The 17,043-nt window shown below is 43.8% G+C and overlaps 1 protein-coding gene across 2 annotated transcripts in view; it reads left to right on the top strand.

The window, feature by feature from the left end:
* MATCAP1 (microtubule associated tyrosine carboxypeptidase 1) overlaps window positions 1-17,043 on the top strand; it is a 153,189-nt gene that overhangs the window by 100,878 nt on the left and 35,268 nt on the right. For both annotated transcript variants that reach the window (XM_085639170.1, XM_085639169.1), the window contains exon 6: window positions 506-603. In XM_085639170.1, coding sequence (XP_085495296.1) covers window positions 506-603 — 98 coding nt within the window. The remainder of the gene's footprint in view (window positions 1-505; window positions 604-17,043) is intronic.

The raw sequence follows: 17,043 nt of genomic DNA, 5'->3' as shown, positions 1-17,043 counted from the left end.
CTCCCCTGCAGTTCAAAATACTATGATGAGAACATCGGTTTTCACACTGACTTTCAAGGGGGAGCTTAATTGGCCTGGTATGTTAAAGGTACGCATGAAAACATTACAGTGAAGGTTGGTGCTGGGTCCCTGTGTAGGTGTGAAGATGGACTGCTACATATGAGTAGAGCTGCAGTTGGCTTTTCAGTACTAGATATGTAGCGAGCTAATGATTCTGCACTAAATGTGAATGTAGGTGTAACCTCACAGAGTCTAAGAAATGCAGCTGATGAACCATGGCTTTAGGTAAGTGTGGGGAGTGGAAAGTGAGAAATGACTATGCTGCACACAAGTGGAAATGAGAGTAGATACAGCCTGAATATTAGAGGAGATGGAAGGAGTGGTTGGCTGGTGTCAGTGCAGAGGGAGGATTTGCAGAGCCAAGTGTGCATGAAGCAGAATTAATACTCTGCCAATTTTGACTGAATATGTTTACATTTTTGAGTGTCGCTTTCCCAATTTTCAGGCTGTTTCAGTAAGGACCAGGTGTACATGGATGGGATTCTACGACTCCTGCGACACAGACGAACTATTGACTTCCAAATGCTGGTGGCACTGGGAAAGGTAACTTTACAGCAATCTTAACCTTCATATCATCCAGTTAAGCTCCATGATTCATTTCCTTACCCCCCCCCCCTCCCCCCCTTCCCAGGATTTTGTGTTTTTTTGTTTTGTTTTTTCCCATTCTTTGGGATTATAGATCCCTGTAATGAAACTGAGACTTTTAGAACCGAGACAGTGGGAAATCTGGATACTGTACTGCTTCCACACATTCCTACCCTCCAACGGTACACCTTTATTATTATCAATATCTCTATCTTATCCTATGCAGAAGGTCAGATCAGTAATGGAACATGTTTTCTTACTATACAATCCACTGGATGCTTTAGTACTCACAATACCTTTGTAAAACAAATTCTCTTTCAGCACTGCCTGTCCCTTTGATACCGTGCAATAGTACACCTTCGCATTTCAGCAACATAAATGTTCCAAGTGACATCTCTATACTGCATCAGGCCCTATTATGACTTCTCCTGAACTTTTATTTCATCATACCACTTCCCGATTGAGGACATGTTACTCACTTATGTTGTACGGTTGTGTGGCATCAGACTCCTTTTATCAGCTCAAAGTCATAAAATAGCAACTAAAGAGAACTCCTGAGAATTTGATTAGCGGAATATTGAATTCCAAACATATATCCACCCTAACCTGCATTAGAGCTCATTTCATTTTGCTCAATTTGTTTAAAACATGTAGCTAATTACATTTAAGGAAAGCCTTTTGGATACATATATATATATATATATATATTTATATATATATTTGTTTTCATATCCGCACAGCAATAATATCGTTTTATAATAGTTTACATCAGTTCCACCCACCAACACCTATAAGTTAGCCTTAGGCTGTATCATTTATCTCTGTACATATTATGGCATGAGGTTCACCATCCCAATTCAAAATGTATTCTAACCCACATCCACTCACGCAAATAATCTCATCTAATGAAAAGACAATTGCCACTTTTGTGCTGTTCTAAAGCAGTCCTATTTATTAGTCTGCATTCGTGAACACCATCGTTAGTTCAGGTTTTGGCTTCTTGTTGGGGGCTGGAGCAACCCAGCATTTCCTATTGCAAGTCAAGTCGCAGGGGCCCCAAAGACCGCTTGGCCAGAGTGCCGAAAAGGTATTGGCTGATTAGTAGCAGAGGGCCGCATCATCTAGCCAATCCTACATTCCAGGTACTGCGTCTCTCATCCAAGTCATTGCAATTCTTAGGTTTGCCAACAATAGTAATAGAATGGTGAATTTCCTAAACCTTGCCAGTACATAGTTTAGCATAACAGTTTGAAGGGAGGGAAGGGTAAGTTAAACAGGCCAACAAAAGGGTTGATGAGAGGCAACACACAAAAACAGCAATGGTTTAACACACAAAGAAGAGTTCTTTCGCAGGTACTGTTGGTGTGTGATGTAAGTCCTTTATTTGAAATATGCTTTAAACACTTTAGGATACAGCCAACGCGTTTCACCCTTCAACAGGGCTTCTTCAGGTCAAAGTTATTTAAGATTCATCATTTCCCTCTCTGCCTGGTGATTTTACTACCGTCTAATACAACCCTAAGACCCAAAAAGAATAATCAACTGCTAGAAAATATAGCTTTAGGGAGTACTAATGGGTATTCCCTTCGTGGAATATGGTGGATCCAGCAGCAATGATCAAAACATTGGTGGGTAAATGTAATTCAGACATAGAGACATGCCTGAGTGAAACAGCTACCTCTAGCTTCATTTCGAGCAATATTCAATGCCGTCAAAGATTCTCTAACTAAACGTAAAAGCACCAAGGGTCATCATAATGGCTGGGCCGATTCTAGGTGCACCCAAACTTATTCCCGCCTAAAACAGGAGTTACATAAAATTCCTAGAAGTAAAATTGATGTAAAGCTGGTCAGAGCTGCATATAAACAAGCAATCCGGTATAGCAAGGCCACACTAAAGAACGAGGCTTGGGATGCACTACACTCGGCCTCAATAAGTAACGATAGTGTGGCTTTTTGGAAAGATATTAGGGCTCCTTTTCTGTCCAGAGAGGTGGGTCCGTCACTTGAAATACGAGGAGCAATGGATTAATTATTTTACAAAAGTGTAACTTGGCGAGGGAAATTTAGACATGACTGATAGTTGTGTCCAGGACGTTTGTCATTCGTTCGGTAATTTCCCCCCAACCGAAGGCACTCTTGTTCACCTTGGATGAGGTAGAGTGGGCTCCTTCTGTTAGTAAGGGTGGTAAGGCTCCCGGACCAGATGGGGTCCCAGTAGATTTGTATAAATCTAATATTTCTCTCTGGGGCCCTCTTTTAACACAGGTGCTAAACGCTAGTTGTAGCGCAGCCTTCCACCCAAATGGGTGCAATCAACCATTGTGCCCATTTTTAAAAATGGGGACAGGCAGGACCCGGCGTGGTACAGGCCAATTTCCCTACTGGACAACATAACAAAAGTAGCGGGCAGAGTAATATTGGAACGCTTCCAGGAATGGGCGGAGGAAAACTGTTCTATCGGACTTGCAATATGGTTTTCGAACCGGTGTAGGGACTGTGGAGCAGGGTTTGAACCTGTCTCTCCTGGTAGGTAAATACACAAGAGCCAAGAAGGGGAACCTATTTCTAGCATTTGTTGACCTTGCGGCCGCATTTGATTGCATTGTTCACAACAAACTTTGGTCAATTTTAGGTGTGATGGGGTTTGATATACAGAGTAAACTTTTTTATTGTGATGCCAATGCACGTGTGCGATGTGGTGCGCAGGGTGAATGCACGGCCCCCTTTCCTATAAGAAGTGGAGTCAGGCAAGGTTGCGTCTTGGCCCCGTTTCTTTTTAATCTATATATTAACAGTTTGGGGGAGGCTCTCTTAAATGATGATCATGTCTTTCCCCAAGTGGCGGGGCGACCTATACCTGCTCTCTTGTATGCAGATGATGCGATGCTGATGTCTGCACACAAGTAGGACTCCAGAGGGTACTTGATAGTTTCACCAATTTTATGAATGATCTAGGTCTAAGAGTTAATTCCTCCAAGACCTTTATTATGCGTTGTGGTACTGGCATCACAAAATTTAAAGATATGTTTGTGACAGGGCAGAAGATCGAGGCTACTAAGAAATGTTCTTATCTGGAAATCCTTTTTGCCCATAATGATTCCTGGACACACGCTGTGTCTGCGAAAAAATTGATGTTATTACATACTACTTCTGCCCTCAGTACTTTCGCAAAAAAATTAGGTAAAAGACCACCTGAGAAGTTCATTAAGATCTACAAAGCAAAATGTGTTTCAGCGGCAGTTTATGGGACTGGGGTCTGGGGGCCAGTTGATCTGCTTTCCATCCAAAGAGTTGAAAATTCTTTCTTAAAATAGATTTTATCCGTCCCGAATGGTACTCTTGCTCATATATGTCATGCGGAACTAGGACTCCCCTTTATTTCTGATATAATCAAGCTTGAGCCAGTGCTGTTATGGCACAGACTCTGGACTAAGGAAGAGGCAAAATTAAATAGAGACATTCTTCTGGACGTTTTGAAATTGGATGGGACCCTGCGGATCCCATGGATAACCCAAGTCCGCAATTTCCTACAAGATCTCGACTATTTAGAATACTTTACTAATCCTAGTGTCATTCGGAAAATAACTAGGAAGGAATTAAAACTAGAGGGCTTGTCATTCTTAGATTCTGCCAGATTGTCATCTGAAATAGTAAAATCCACTGTCCTACACAGCCAGTTGATTTTAATTACTTTCAATATTCAACCTTATCTTACTTTTGTGTTTAGAGATTATGATAGGTTCCTCTTCACTCAATTTCGCTTAGGGGTTTTTCACAGATTAGTCACTTTTCCCAAAGTGAATGACTGGTCTCATGGTCTCCAGCTGTGCCCCTGCGATAACATCTCTGAACAAACCACGATACATGTCATTCTCTTTTGCAGATTTTATTCCAATGTTAGGAGAATGTGGCTAGTCCCTGTGTTAAAATGGTTCGGGCTTCGTCAATGCCGACCTGCTTTTCTGGCGTTACAACAATTAGATAATGTGCATAGTGTTTTTAGGACGGTAATCTTCTTGAAAAAAGTCCTGAGTCAAAGAAAGCAAATGCTTATTTAATCCTTTTTAATCTATTGATAAGTTCCATTAGCTTAATAATGTGTTATTTTAATAAACTTATTTAAATTAACTTTTATATGAATTTTTCCTAACGCATGGAATCTTGTTGTCAGTATATTGTTATTGTGCTTTTATGATTGTCTGTTTACAATTGAATAAAGCTTTCTTTGATTTGATTTATTTAAGATTCAATAGTCGATGCATGAGTTCAGATCAAAAGAGCGCCAACGGAGACCGGTGTCGGAGAACGTCACTTGTAATAAACGATAACTCCAATGTCCCCAGGCCTTAATGAATTCAGTATGTCACAAGGCCTCAATGTCCTTGTCCACGGCGTCTCCAAATAGTCTGTATAATTTCCTATAAGACTAGGTAAAGGAGATGGAAATTCAAGAGTCAGTAAGTTTATCCTGTGTTCAGTATCCTTGGAGGACACTGAGGCCTTGTGACATACCGAATTCCTTAATGCCTGAAACTAAACCGACTTATTTATTTTTTACTTACAAATTTAACCCTCCGCTCAGCTGTTTCTCTGTATGCCATATGTAAGTGATTTATTTAGTTCAATCAAGATATTATTGTTAGATGTTTAAGCATGTTAGTTTTCTAACGACAGCAGTTGTTTCTCTTGTTGTTCTAGCTGTCTTCTTCTAGGTCTCAGGAACCCTGTATGATTACCTATGGGTATCCCTATAAAATACACAGTTAAATGTTTCTCATATTGTGGTACTGAATCTGTTTGTTTAAAAAACAAAAACTCTTCTGTTGAGGACCTTATCTCCTCTCGGAGTACCGTATCCAGTAATGCTTCCATTAGAAATATACAGTATACAGTAACAGTATATATGTGAACAGAAAGGTATCCTCAGTGCTCAAAGGACTGATGCACAGGCTGATAGTGTTCTAGGTATGTATATTAGAGATGCAATCCAATATGCAGAAGCCCTTAATACTAGCCTCTTATCTGTGCAGGAGTCTGTTTCCTGGCTTTACAAATAGAGTAATCCTCTTTGTGGGGCTTTCATACATCTACAAGATCGAACATGTCCATGACTTGTACTAGAGTGCACTGCCATTGCTGGATGTGTTCCACACGTGTTGTTTCTGTCTAGAATGTGTTCAAATGTCAAGTTAGAATCGCCTCCTCATATGATTGTTTTAGTATTGTGTTACTACAGAGTGCTTGCTATTATGTATGCAGATGTGTTAATGAGAGTAATGAGAGTCTTGTATAGAGTACCATTCAATAATTGTATCTGATCCTGTGGGTCTGCAGGGATATGCAGTAGCTTAAGATCTACATTTTTCCAGATGAATAGTTCTGCTTCCCTAGGGTAGGTACTGTAAGAGGCAAAATAACAAAACTGACACTGGCCCAAAATGTGGTGGTTTGGTACAAGTCTAGATTGGCCTCCAGAGGGGTACTATGTTTGACAGAATCATGCAGAATTTCTGTGTATGATTCAGATCCTTTACATGCAACAAAATCAACTTAAATTTGTTTCAGATTGTGCTATTGTGAGTAGTAAACATGCAGCAGCTGTGCTACAGCTGTATGAAGGTGGTGTGTATCATTTAGGCAACCAGTGCCAGATTTAATTTGTGTCTCTCTTGTATAGCAAAAACACATAACCCCCAAAACAGGGAACCCTTCTCCCCAACAGCCACACTGGTCACCCCAGTTTTCAGGGCCTAAATCTCCAATATTCCCAAAATCTGTGAACTCCCAGCTTTCCCTTGATGCCTTACCTATGGATGTATGATAACTTCCAACCACCTGCAGCCCATCTTAATGTTAGTACTAGCATTCCGTCCATCATTTGTTGCAGTTACACTTTTCGCTCTAAGTGGGATGGGTCTGCCCAGACGTGGATCCCTTGCTCACTGTGCCAATGGATTTAAGCTAGCATGCTGCTGAAGGGTGACTTACCCTGAAACCGGTCCCAGGATACTTGTTTCCAGTCCAGGGAGGAACTGGCTTGGCAGTTCGGTATGGACTGTTTCCATGAGGCACAGTGTCAAGACTGATGTGCCTATTGCTGGGTCCAAAATGGGGTGGCGTAGTGGGCGAAAGAACGATGGATATAACCCAGATCTCTTGACTGGGGGAGAATGTTTGAATCATTCAGCATTCTGTCCATCATTTGTTGTAGTACTAGTACTGTGGCCATATAGTAGAGTATTGAAACAGTGCCTTTCCATATGTACCTTTATATATAAAAACAAAACAAAGGGCTAATAAGTATGTTCAGGCCCCAAACAGTCCCAATCATGTCTTATGTTGTTATTTCCAGTTTGTATCTTTATCTCTCACATGAGTTTTTGGATGATTTTAGTGGCATCACTTGGGTTGATGAAAATGTAGGACTTCCCTTGTTGGTAAACTTTCCTTTGCCTATTTTACTTCTGCTGTTTAGCACATAGATTTCTCTTTTCGGAAGGATTATCTCCCTTCTTGCACTGTTACTGTAAAATCTTGAAACTGGAGCTCCTCTAGTCAGTCTGAGAGCAGTATCCCGGATGCTGTAATTCAAGAGCCTTGAATTATAGGACCAGTGGTGGATGGTGACATTTGTAAGTGTTAGGGCGTAAAAGTCATGGATGAGTGTTACGTCGCGAGCCCGACTTTCATAAGATAGGTTCGGAAAGTTTTAAAAAAAATTATTAAAAAGAGTGGGCAAATCATTCTTTTATAATGTTATAGAATTGCATGATTGTGAAAATGTAATGCTTATTTCAGTGGAAATTTGTTATCTGTGAATGACAGTGCGCTACTGCACCACCCTTTATTAATATATTTGCAACAGTGTGCCCCAAACTGCACGACCACCAATTACTACAGCCTTCCCACGTTCCTGATGAACATATGTAGCTCATTTGTGACACTTGTGCTACCTTTGGATTTTTCACAATCCTTATGATTTCAGTTATGCAACATTGATGGCAGCACCCCCACTATGACAATTGTTCACTTCAGTGTTTAATTACGACACGCCAGATCCATAGACCTTGACCCAATGCACTTCCATTGTGAGCTGAGGATGCTAATGGTAAGTGCTGCACTTTCCAACATCATCCTCCGGCCCGGGGTGGGTGCTGATAATGATGACATGTAAGCTCACTCTCTGGGAAGAATGTTGAAAATACGGGGATCCATCAGACCTTAATAAAAAGTGTATAGCCTTTATTTCGGAATATAAACCTTATAAAAAAAAAAAGGAAGAAAAGTGCCAAGACACCAAAGTGCAGACAATTGCAATGAGCAGAAAATGTGGCTTTTAAGATGTGATGGTTTTAATTAATGGGTTGACGGTGCTGTGAATGATATACATGCACCCTGAGTACTGTGGGTGCTTTGAGCAGGTGATAAACATCTGTTGTGGGGTGAAGTGAAGTGTAGCTGATGAATGCCTGCACTGCATATGTCACGTGGAGCTATGAGAGAACAGGAAGCAAAGCCAACACAGATTTTAGTGCAGTGAGCTAGCAAAGGTATAACTATTTATATCCATCCCTATAAACAATATTAAAGGTAACGAGAAGGAATAATGTTTTTGAAAAATTACTGATGTTTACTGGAATCCTGCTATTCCTACTAAGGAATACCCACTGCTGACTATAACATTATGGGTACACACAGACCTGTAGACACTTGTGGAAACAATGACTTATTATGCACCACTAGGACACGTAGCAGCCAGATACATAAAGCCCAAAGCCTTGGTATGCGGCGCTCTCATTCAATAGTGTCGGCCGCACTGTTCCATATTGTTTTCAAAAAGTAGCTCCACGAGGAATTGCTAGTTTAGATTTTCTCCATTTTATGAGTTAAACAGAAGCAATTCCATCACTTTGCACACAGGAATCTTCTCAAATATTTACAGCTGCACTGTACTGTGCAGGCACCAACTCAATACATGCAAAATTACCTTAAGATCCGCTTTTTGTACATTAGTAATATTACACTGGCGCTACACACTGCTATATGTCCTCTGCCCCTTACATGCTGCTGGGTATACACAATGGATAAACAGATATACGTGGATTGGTTCAACTGCTGGATAAACACAGGTGGTATGTTAGTATATAAAGATTAACATGGACCACCTGCTACACAGACCTGGAGCAAACATATGCATATACAATGATTCAGACAGCCTACTGATAACACGGAACTGGGTACAAAATGTTGAGTATACATTGCTGACAATTTTCAGTAGGTCACACATTGTTGGGTAAATACTTTGCAGGAAACGCTAAGAGGTTCACACAGCTAAGCACACACTGCCATGTTTACCCACTGCACGTCAGGCATTGCTCATGTGCATGGTTGCATCCATGCGACTACTAAACAAGACTTATTGCATACTGCAGGGTATATTACTTTAATATTTGTGGCTGGATATTCACTACTGTCCAAGCTGCCCAGTTTTGCGCTTGGTTCCTGATGCAAACAGTATTTCAGGTTTGCATTCCTTAGTCCAGAATTGAGAGATTGAGACTTTAGTGTAACAATTGAGGCATGAGGATTCAGAGCATCGAGCTTGGCTGTGGCAAGTGAGGTCCAATGCTACCGACTGAAGCCTTGGTCTAAGGCTGAATGCAGGAGACGTAAATTCCTATCCTGGCGTCTCCACCGCACCACATTGTTTGAACCGAGGCAAGTCAATTTATTGGAGACTCTCAGTTCTCTGATCTGCGGCATCTGCCAAACAGTAACCCAGGAGAAACCAGCAAACCAATGGAATGAAGCATACATAAAATCACTCCTACACTGAATATTCATAGAATTGTGTGCAAGACGTACTGAGTAACATACACTTCTAGCCTTGGTAACCTGAACAGTGACCAAGTCCATTTCCAATAGCAAGGACGCCAGCAGGGTTGGCTTTGCATTTGTGACAAGGCGGCTGACAGCTCAGTTTGAGTCCCACTCTAGTGTTTTGCTCTGTCTCCGAGTCCAATGAGTTTCATTAATATTATTAGGACAGAAGAAAAGAGCAGGAGACACTGAACTCCAATGTGACCGGTTGCAATAGAAGAGAGGCCTACCTGCGTCTCCTGAGCCAACCCAGATGCTGCTTCCTTTCTTTTTAAGTGATCAAACAGCATGGAAGCAGCACCAGGATTGGCTGGAGCAGGCAAACCCATTGCTCCTTAGGAGACCGAGGAGTTGCAGCTGCAACCCCCACAGCTCACTAACGTTGCACATAGGTTAAGCCTCAAGTGTGCATGTCAGGTTGGACGTAGAAAGGCACCCGTCCAACCTGACATGCGCACTTTACTTCAAACCAAGCCTGCTGTGAAGCCCGACCCACCCCTGCCACCCCCCCCTCTCTATCACTCATTCTCATTGGCACCTGAAATGAAATGAAAACATCGCATCCTGCCACCCGGCTTGGAAAACCACCCTAAACTATATGAGTCCTAGATTGATTTACTACTGGAGCCAATGAGGGCAACAAATGCAGTGGGGCGACACTCCAACACCCCCAATATGGCAGATGCCCCTGTATAGGACTAGAAGGTGCACCCTGTGGTGGTTTCTGCATCAATGATCTGTGGTCATTCTCAATGACCAATATGTTGGAGAACTGATCTCTGCCAGACAATTCAATGAGCAAATCTTCTATGAAGACCTTTGCAGCCCATCGCAGCCATTTGTGAAACGTTTGCATCGCGTATATTACTGCTGCTGGATCTTGTCTCCAGGTCCTTTTTTTACCTTAAATAATGCAAGCACCTTATCCATGCGTAGTTGGGTCTCTTTGGATGCGTTGGTTCTTCTGTCTTCCAGGTCTGAAATTCTTTGTTCTGTATGGTCTATTCTGCTCACATGCTTGCCTAGTCTTTCTTTCATTTGGTCCAGCCTAGTGGTTAGGGAATCAGTTTTGTTGCGTTGTGTATTGTTCTGAGGCTCTTTCATTTAGAATAGAATAGCCTTAATCTATTTATCTGTAAAATTCTGCCCCCGAGCTTCATCTTCTGGCTGGTGCCGAAATTAGGGCATTCTGATAGAGACTTTAGCCACATATTCCTCACCTTTTGAATATTCCCCAGGCTTCAGACTGGATTTTGAAACTTTTCAGCAGTACCAATGCGTGCCGGACGGGGGTGCCTTGCAGCCCCGCACTGATGCAGTTCTGCTCCAGAAATGGCATCAGGAGACCTACATAAGCACTACTCCCACACGCTGACATCCGTTCCTTGCTTTCTGCGCCATCAGACCCAGATCTGGAGCTCATCTCTCTGATAAATTTACCTCGTAATCGCTGAATTTTTCCAGTGTGCAAGGGAAGTCACCCCTTAAAACTACAGACCTATAGGGGCTGTCAGAAACTAATAATTATGACAGATCCCCATCAGGTGTGCCTGTGTGCCAGGGGTCGAGACACTACTCCAAGGCCTGCGGCAACTGCACATCTATGGACACCAAGGCCATCAGGGAATGCATAATATTTCAACAAGGGAGACCCAAGGATCACTGGATACCTGGGGTAATAACTATAATAAAAAACACTGGTGTAAAAACACTGGTCTCTTGTAACAATACTTTAGATGCAAAGAAACAAATGGTGAATGCAATTTATTCCAAGTAGCGTATTAGAAAGATCACATATTGCTCTCTGGAAGAGATATATAGATGACATCTTTATGATTTGGTAGGGTGACTCTCAGACACTGCTATTATTTCAGACGTGGTTAAACCAAAACTGTGATGCCCTTAGATTCACTATGCAATCCCATTAATCAGAAATCTCTTTCCTGGACTTTTCTGTCTGTGTTGAAAATGGACATTTCTACACCCCCCTTTTTCTGTAGCCCGCAGTGAGAAACACACCCCTGTCATACAACAGTCACCCTCCACGCTCACTAAGGTACTCCCTACCATATAATCTATTCTTAAGATGTTATTGCATTCACAAAAGTAATTTTTTCAGGGAGGTAGCAATTCTAACCGACAAGATACTTAAGCGTGGCTATCCCAAATGCTTGATTGGACACTCTGCTAAGAGAGTATGGTACTGCCCATTTGAGACTCTAATAACCCCCATGCAAAACTTTAAAATACTTTCTCTCCAAGTTCCAACTCCATCTCCTAAAGCATTAAAAAAACACTGGCATATTTTAGCAGCTGGGAACCTAGCGTTTGAGCCACCTATGTTTGCTTACAAGCAGGGAAGAAACTTAAGACCATCTCATCTGTGCAGCCATACCATCACCCAGACTAGCTTGATCCATTATGGAGTGTTGCCCCCTACCTTAAGAAAAGGCACTACAAATGCCAAAATGTAGTGCGTGCTCTTTCTGCATTGAGATAAAGGAATTTGCACATCATTTCACTACATCATTGAGATTTTGCTCAAATTGCAACACTGCCAATGTAATATATTGTAATTTATGTCCGTGTAACCCACTGTACATTGGCCAAACCCCACAAAAAATAAGGATTTGCATTAGTCAGCATAGGAGTTGCATCAGATGCAAGGTATTTACTGCCCCTCTAGTGTCACTTATTTTTAGAGTTTAGTCATTGTGAGGATGATCTGCGGTGGCAAGTGATCAGCACCATTTCCACCCCGAGAGAGAAGGCGACATCAAATCACTCTTTCTATCGTCCAAAATAACCAGCATGATGCCCTCTCACACTCCCCTTTGAGGACTATTTGTCCTGAAAGGACTCCACGCTGTCAGTCAACGAATCTCCATTTTTGGGCTGATTTGAGCCCAGTGGAGGAATCTGGCACTCTACCCTGCGACCCAGACCACACATGTGCTTCCCACTGCGGACTGATTGGAGCACTACGGGTACCCAGCATATGTTCAGCTCAGGTCAGTGCCTCACATACTACTGCACACTCGCTCCTTCACCAGTATTACCTATTTCGAGGGTTTTAAGCAGCTGCCCTTTCCATTTCATTTTTATTTAGGCCATTTCTGACTACCCTGTTCCTGAGGCTTGTCACCAGGGACCCCCTCTTTTAGCAACTGCATTATGTTTTAGAATGTAAGTGCGGTCTCAGGAGTATTTGCTAGTGCTTTGTACTGGCTCTTTTCTTTTTCTTCGCCTCACTCTGATTAACCTTTCCATATTATTGTTTCAGCTCTCTCTCAGACTTGTTGTATTCCCCCGAGTCCTTTAGAAATACAGACACTATATGATTGTTGAGAACTTGCTGTAACGGGCTGTGCTGTTCCTGTGTTTGTAGATGCACTCGTTGAATGTATTATCTCTAAAGAGAGCACATTTATTTGGCACCAATAGTCACTGCGCTGCTGTGTGTGTTGAAATTGTTTTTCATAAACTCCTTTGACTAAATGTTATTCTCCATTTGGTTCTTTACATCAAAAGTACTATGGACCAGTGTGTTTTTGTTATTATCAGGAAACGCAAACTCTAAGTCGGAAAGCATAAGAAGACTTCACGATGGGGCTGTTCCAAGTCCTGCTCCGCGTTTAAGCTCCATTCTGTGTCCTATTCCTGGAGGTGGCTGAGCCACTCAAGAGCTCTGTCTTTGTCGTGCTCCTAGTCCTTAGATAAGTATAAACACAAGAAGCTGAAGTGGGATTCCACTTTAATGCCTCACTCTCATTCACCTGAAAGGATGCGGGCGTGGTGCCACCCTTCTCGATCCCACTCATGAAGTCAGATGACTTCAGAGGTGATTTCTCCGCTGGTCCTTGCCCAACCTTAGTTTCTGGGGCCTTTAGCCACACTGCATCAGATTGGAAAGTTCAGTGCAGTCATACTCTGGCTCTTCGGATCCTTGCAGACTCCCTCTGGCGTGCCTTCGGGACCGAAGGAGCCGAGAGGCCTTCCACATGGGATACCGCCAGTGGGTTTACCCTTGAAACCAGCTGGATCCTCCACACTTACCTTGCCTCCGGCTCTTGCTTTGATTCCGCTACCAGCTCCAACTCCCACGCCGGCTCTTTTGATGCGTACTTTGCCTTATGAAGAAGTGGCTCCAATTGTTCTCTCCGATGCCGACTCAATGTAGGTCCAGTCTCGATCGACATTGCGCCCACAGCGAAGAACCACTTCCCCTCCCAACCCCCACAGGGAACCCAGCAGTTATGCGCTAGAGGCCTTAGTGCCCACTGCCCCTGTGGCCAAGGCCAGCAGGCCTTCATGCTGCCAAGACTCTTTAGCGTACCATTGCAGGGACACCGACACCTGATGAGAAGCAAAATCCACTGACTCTTACCAGGCTGTCAAGTGATTACCTCAAACAGGTGGATCCTGCAGATTGCTCACAAGCACTACGCCTTGCCCTTTCTCTCTTTTCTGCCTCAACTTCCCCCTCCCCTCAGCGACTGACAGAGGACCATCTCTCCATCTTGCGGCAGGAAGTGCAAGCTTTTTTGGCCAAAGGTTCGGTTGAGAGGGTGCCGGTTCCAGAAGTAAGGCGTGGCTGTTACACCCTGACTTTATCATGCCCAAGAAGGACGTAGGCCTTCTGCCTGTTCTAGACGTGCACCTTCTCAACGCCTTCTTCCGGACAGAGAAATTCAAAATGCTCTTTCTGCCCAGATCTTGTCTGCCCTTGACCCTGGAGACTCGATGCTAGCATTGGACCTGCAGAATTCCTCGATTCACATACCCGTCCTACCAGCCCATTGACTCTACCTGCAGTTCGTGGTGGGAGAGGAGCATTTGCAGTTTGCTGTGCTCCCCTTTGGTCTCACAAGCACCCCTTGGGTATTCATGAAAGTGATGTTAGTGGTGGCAGCACAACTTTGGAGGTCAGGGGTGTGCTAGTCTTCCCCTACCTGGACAACTGGCTGTTGGAGGCGGGCTCACTCCAGGCAGTTGTCAACCACCTCCAGACTACAGCTAACCTACTGTCATCTTTGGGGTTCACTATCAACATGCCGAAGTCACACCCGACTCCTTCTCAGAAGCTCCTCTTCATCTGTGACATTCTGGAAACTGTTTGTTTCGTGCCTTTTCCCCGGGAAAGAGAGTTAGGCTACGTTCTAGATCTTTCAGCCTCAGTCCTGGATTTCACTGAGGGTAACTCTGAGGCTGCTGGGACTGATGTCCTCCTGCTTCCTGCTGGTCGAGCATGCCAGGTGACATATACAGGCTTTAAGTGGGATCTGAAGCGCCAGTGGGCCCAACATGAAGGGCTCTCAATGACCACATTCAGATTTTGTGGAAACTGTGAAAGATCTGCATTGGTGGTTACTGCACAGCTGTTTGGTAAGGGGCAGGCCCCCTTTCCCTTCTCCACCAGAGCTGACCGTGCTGACTGATGCATCACTTCTGGGTTGGGACAGCCATCTGAAAGAGGTGGAGATCAAAGGCCTCTGGTCTGTGACGAAGGCATGGCCCCACATCAACCTTCTGGAGCTGAGGGCTATCTCCTTGGCGTTGATGCCTCCCTTCCATCCATCAAGGGGAGGCTGGTACAGGTTCTCACGGACAACACTATTGCCATGTGGTACTGCAACAAACAGGGTGGGGTGAGGTCACAGACCCTGTGCCATGAGGCATTGAGCCTCTGGCACCACAACCAAATTTCCTGGTGGTGAAAGATCGGGCAAAATCATTGAATACCAGGGCGGATAAGCGTAGCTGTAGATGCCTGGCGGATCACGAATGACAGCTATACCCAGAGATGGTGCAAGGTGTTTTCCACCAATGGGCAAAACCTTGGTTCAGACTATTTGCCACCGCTGAGAATGGCCAATGTCTCCGCTTCTGCATGTTGGAGTTTCCAAGGCGTCTATCACTTGGAGATGCGTTCCGGCTCAAGTGGAACTCAGGACTCTTGTATGTCTTTCCTCTGATACCACTCCTGCCTCAAGTTCCCGAGAAGACCAGGACAGACAACCAAAGTCATCCTAGTGGCTTTGGTTTGAGGACAGAAAGTATGGTAGTCAGAACTCATGGGCTTGAGCATATGTCTGCCGATTAAGCTGCGCCACCTGGAGAACCTGCCTGTTGCAGCAACAGGGCAGGGTTCTGCACTGGTCCTTCACAATCTACACCACCATGCTTGGAGAGTGAGGGCTCCTGCTCAACACCTTTGATTTTCCTCCGGAAGTGATAAAGTTGTTTGGGAGCCAGTCATCCCTTGACAAAAACTGTATACACATCATTGGGAAAATTTGTGGCTTGGTGAGTTACTCAACAGATAGATTTCCTCCAGGCAAGGTTATCTAACATTTTGTTGTTTGTTTTATCTCTTGCCCAGCAAGACTCTGCTTTGGGGACAGTTAAGGGTTATCTTTCGCCCTTCATATATTTGCCAGACCAGCCTTAATTGTGTAAGTCACTGGTAGTAATGCGATTTTCTTTTTTAAAGGACTGCAACCTGTCTTCCCCCTTCTCCTTTTGTCATGCCCCAATGGAACCTTAATCCAGTTTTGCCTTTTTGCTGTGGCTGGCCCCCTACTTCAGCAGCCTCTGAGTCCCTGGCTTCATTCAGTCTGTAGCTAGTAGAATTGTAAGGCTTGTCATCTTAGCTGTCAGTTCTCCAATGTTGTCTTATTACCGCAAAGGTGAGTAGCCTCTTATGACTCCAGCCCTCGGTTTCAAAATTCTGGTTGGGCCATCAACTGTCTGCTCCCCGCTGGTTACTGGTGAGCGTTTCCTCCTCCTCCACACTATTTTGGATCACTTCTGTGTCTAAGAGTACGCAGCCTCCGCTGCAGCAGCTCCCCGTCACAGCAGCTCCCCGTCACTTCATCTCCTGTGGCGCTCAAGCTGGTTGCAGTGTCCCACTCAGTGGATCGGTGTTCCTGGCGTGTTCACGCACGAGGACCCTGGTTGAACTGCAATGCACTAGCTTCACTGTGCCATCTCCAGAATAATCGTGGCATAGTGGTACATAGGAAGGATGGCTTTGAGTGGATTAACAAGGCAGCCATTTTGGTTGACACACAAACCCCATCCTCATTAGTGTACCTATTAAAAATGTAGTAATAAGGTAGACCCAGTGGAGTAGGCGATCATAGTCTGGGCAGAAGCCATAGGATGGCCTAGTAGTACCATTAACCGTCTAATAATGCTAACTGTCCCTCTAGAGGCAAAAATCTTGGTTTCTCACTTGCAAGTAATTACTGGGCGTGGTAACTTCCATGTAATTCATAATACCAATCCCTCAAGCAAGAAGGGATTTGTATAGAGCCGGAAATATCTGGTCCACTTTTATTGAGAGCCTAAGCCATTCACATGCCCAGTAAGCTTTCTTCATTTTTTAAGTAAATATGATGAGTAAAGTTTGAAGGTTTTTAAAGAAATTGAACCTGAAGCAACCCAAAGTTGCGTGCAATAGGTATGAAAATGCCAGAAGCACTAACATGCTAACAAAGTTCAGAGGTGTCCA

The sequence above is a fragment of the Triturus cristatus genome, chromosome 12, assembly GCF_964204655.1.
Source record: "Triturus cristatus chromosome 12, aTriCri1.1, whole genome shotgun sequence".
NCBI classification, from domain to species: domain Eukaryota; kingdom Metazoa; phylum Chordata; class Amphibia; order Caudata; family Salamandridae; genus Triturus; species Triturus cristatus.
This window is presented reverse-complemented; position numbering and strand designations above follow the sequence as displayed.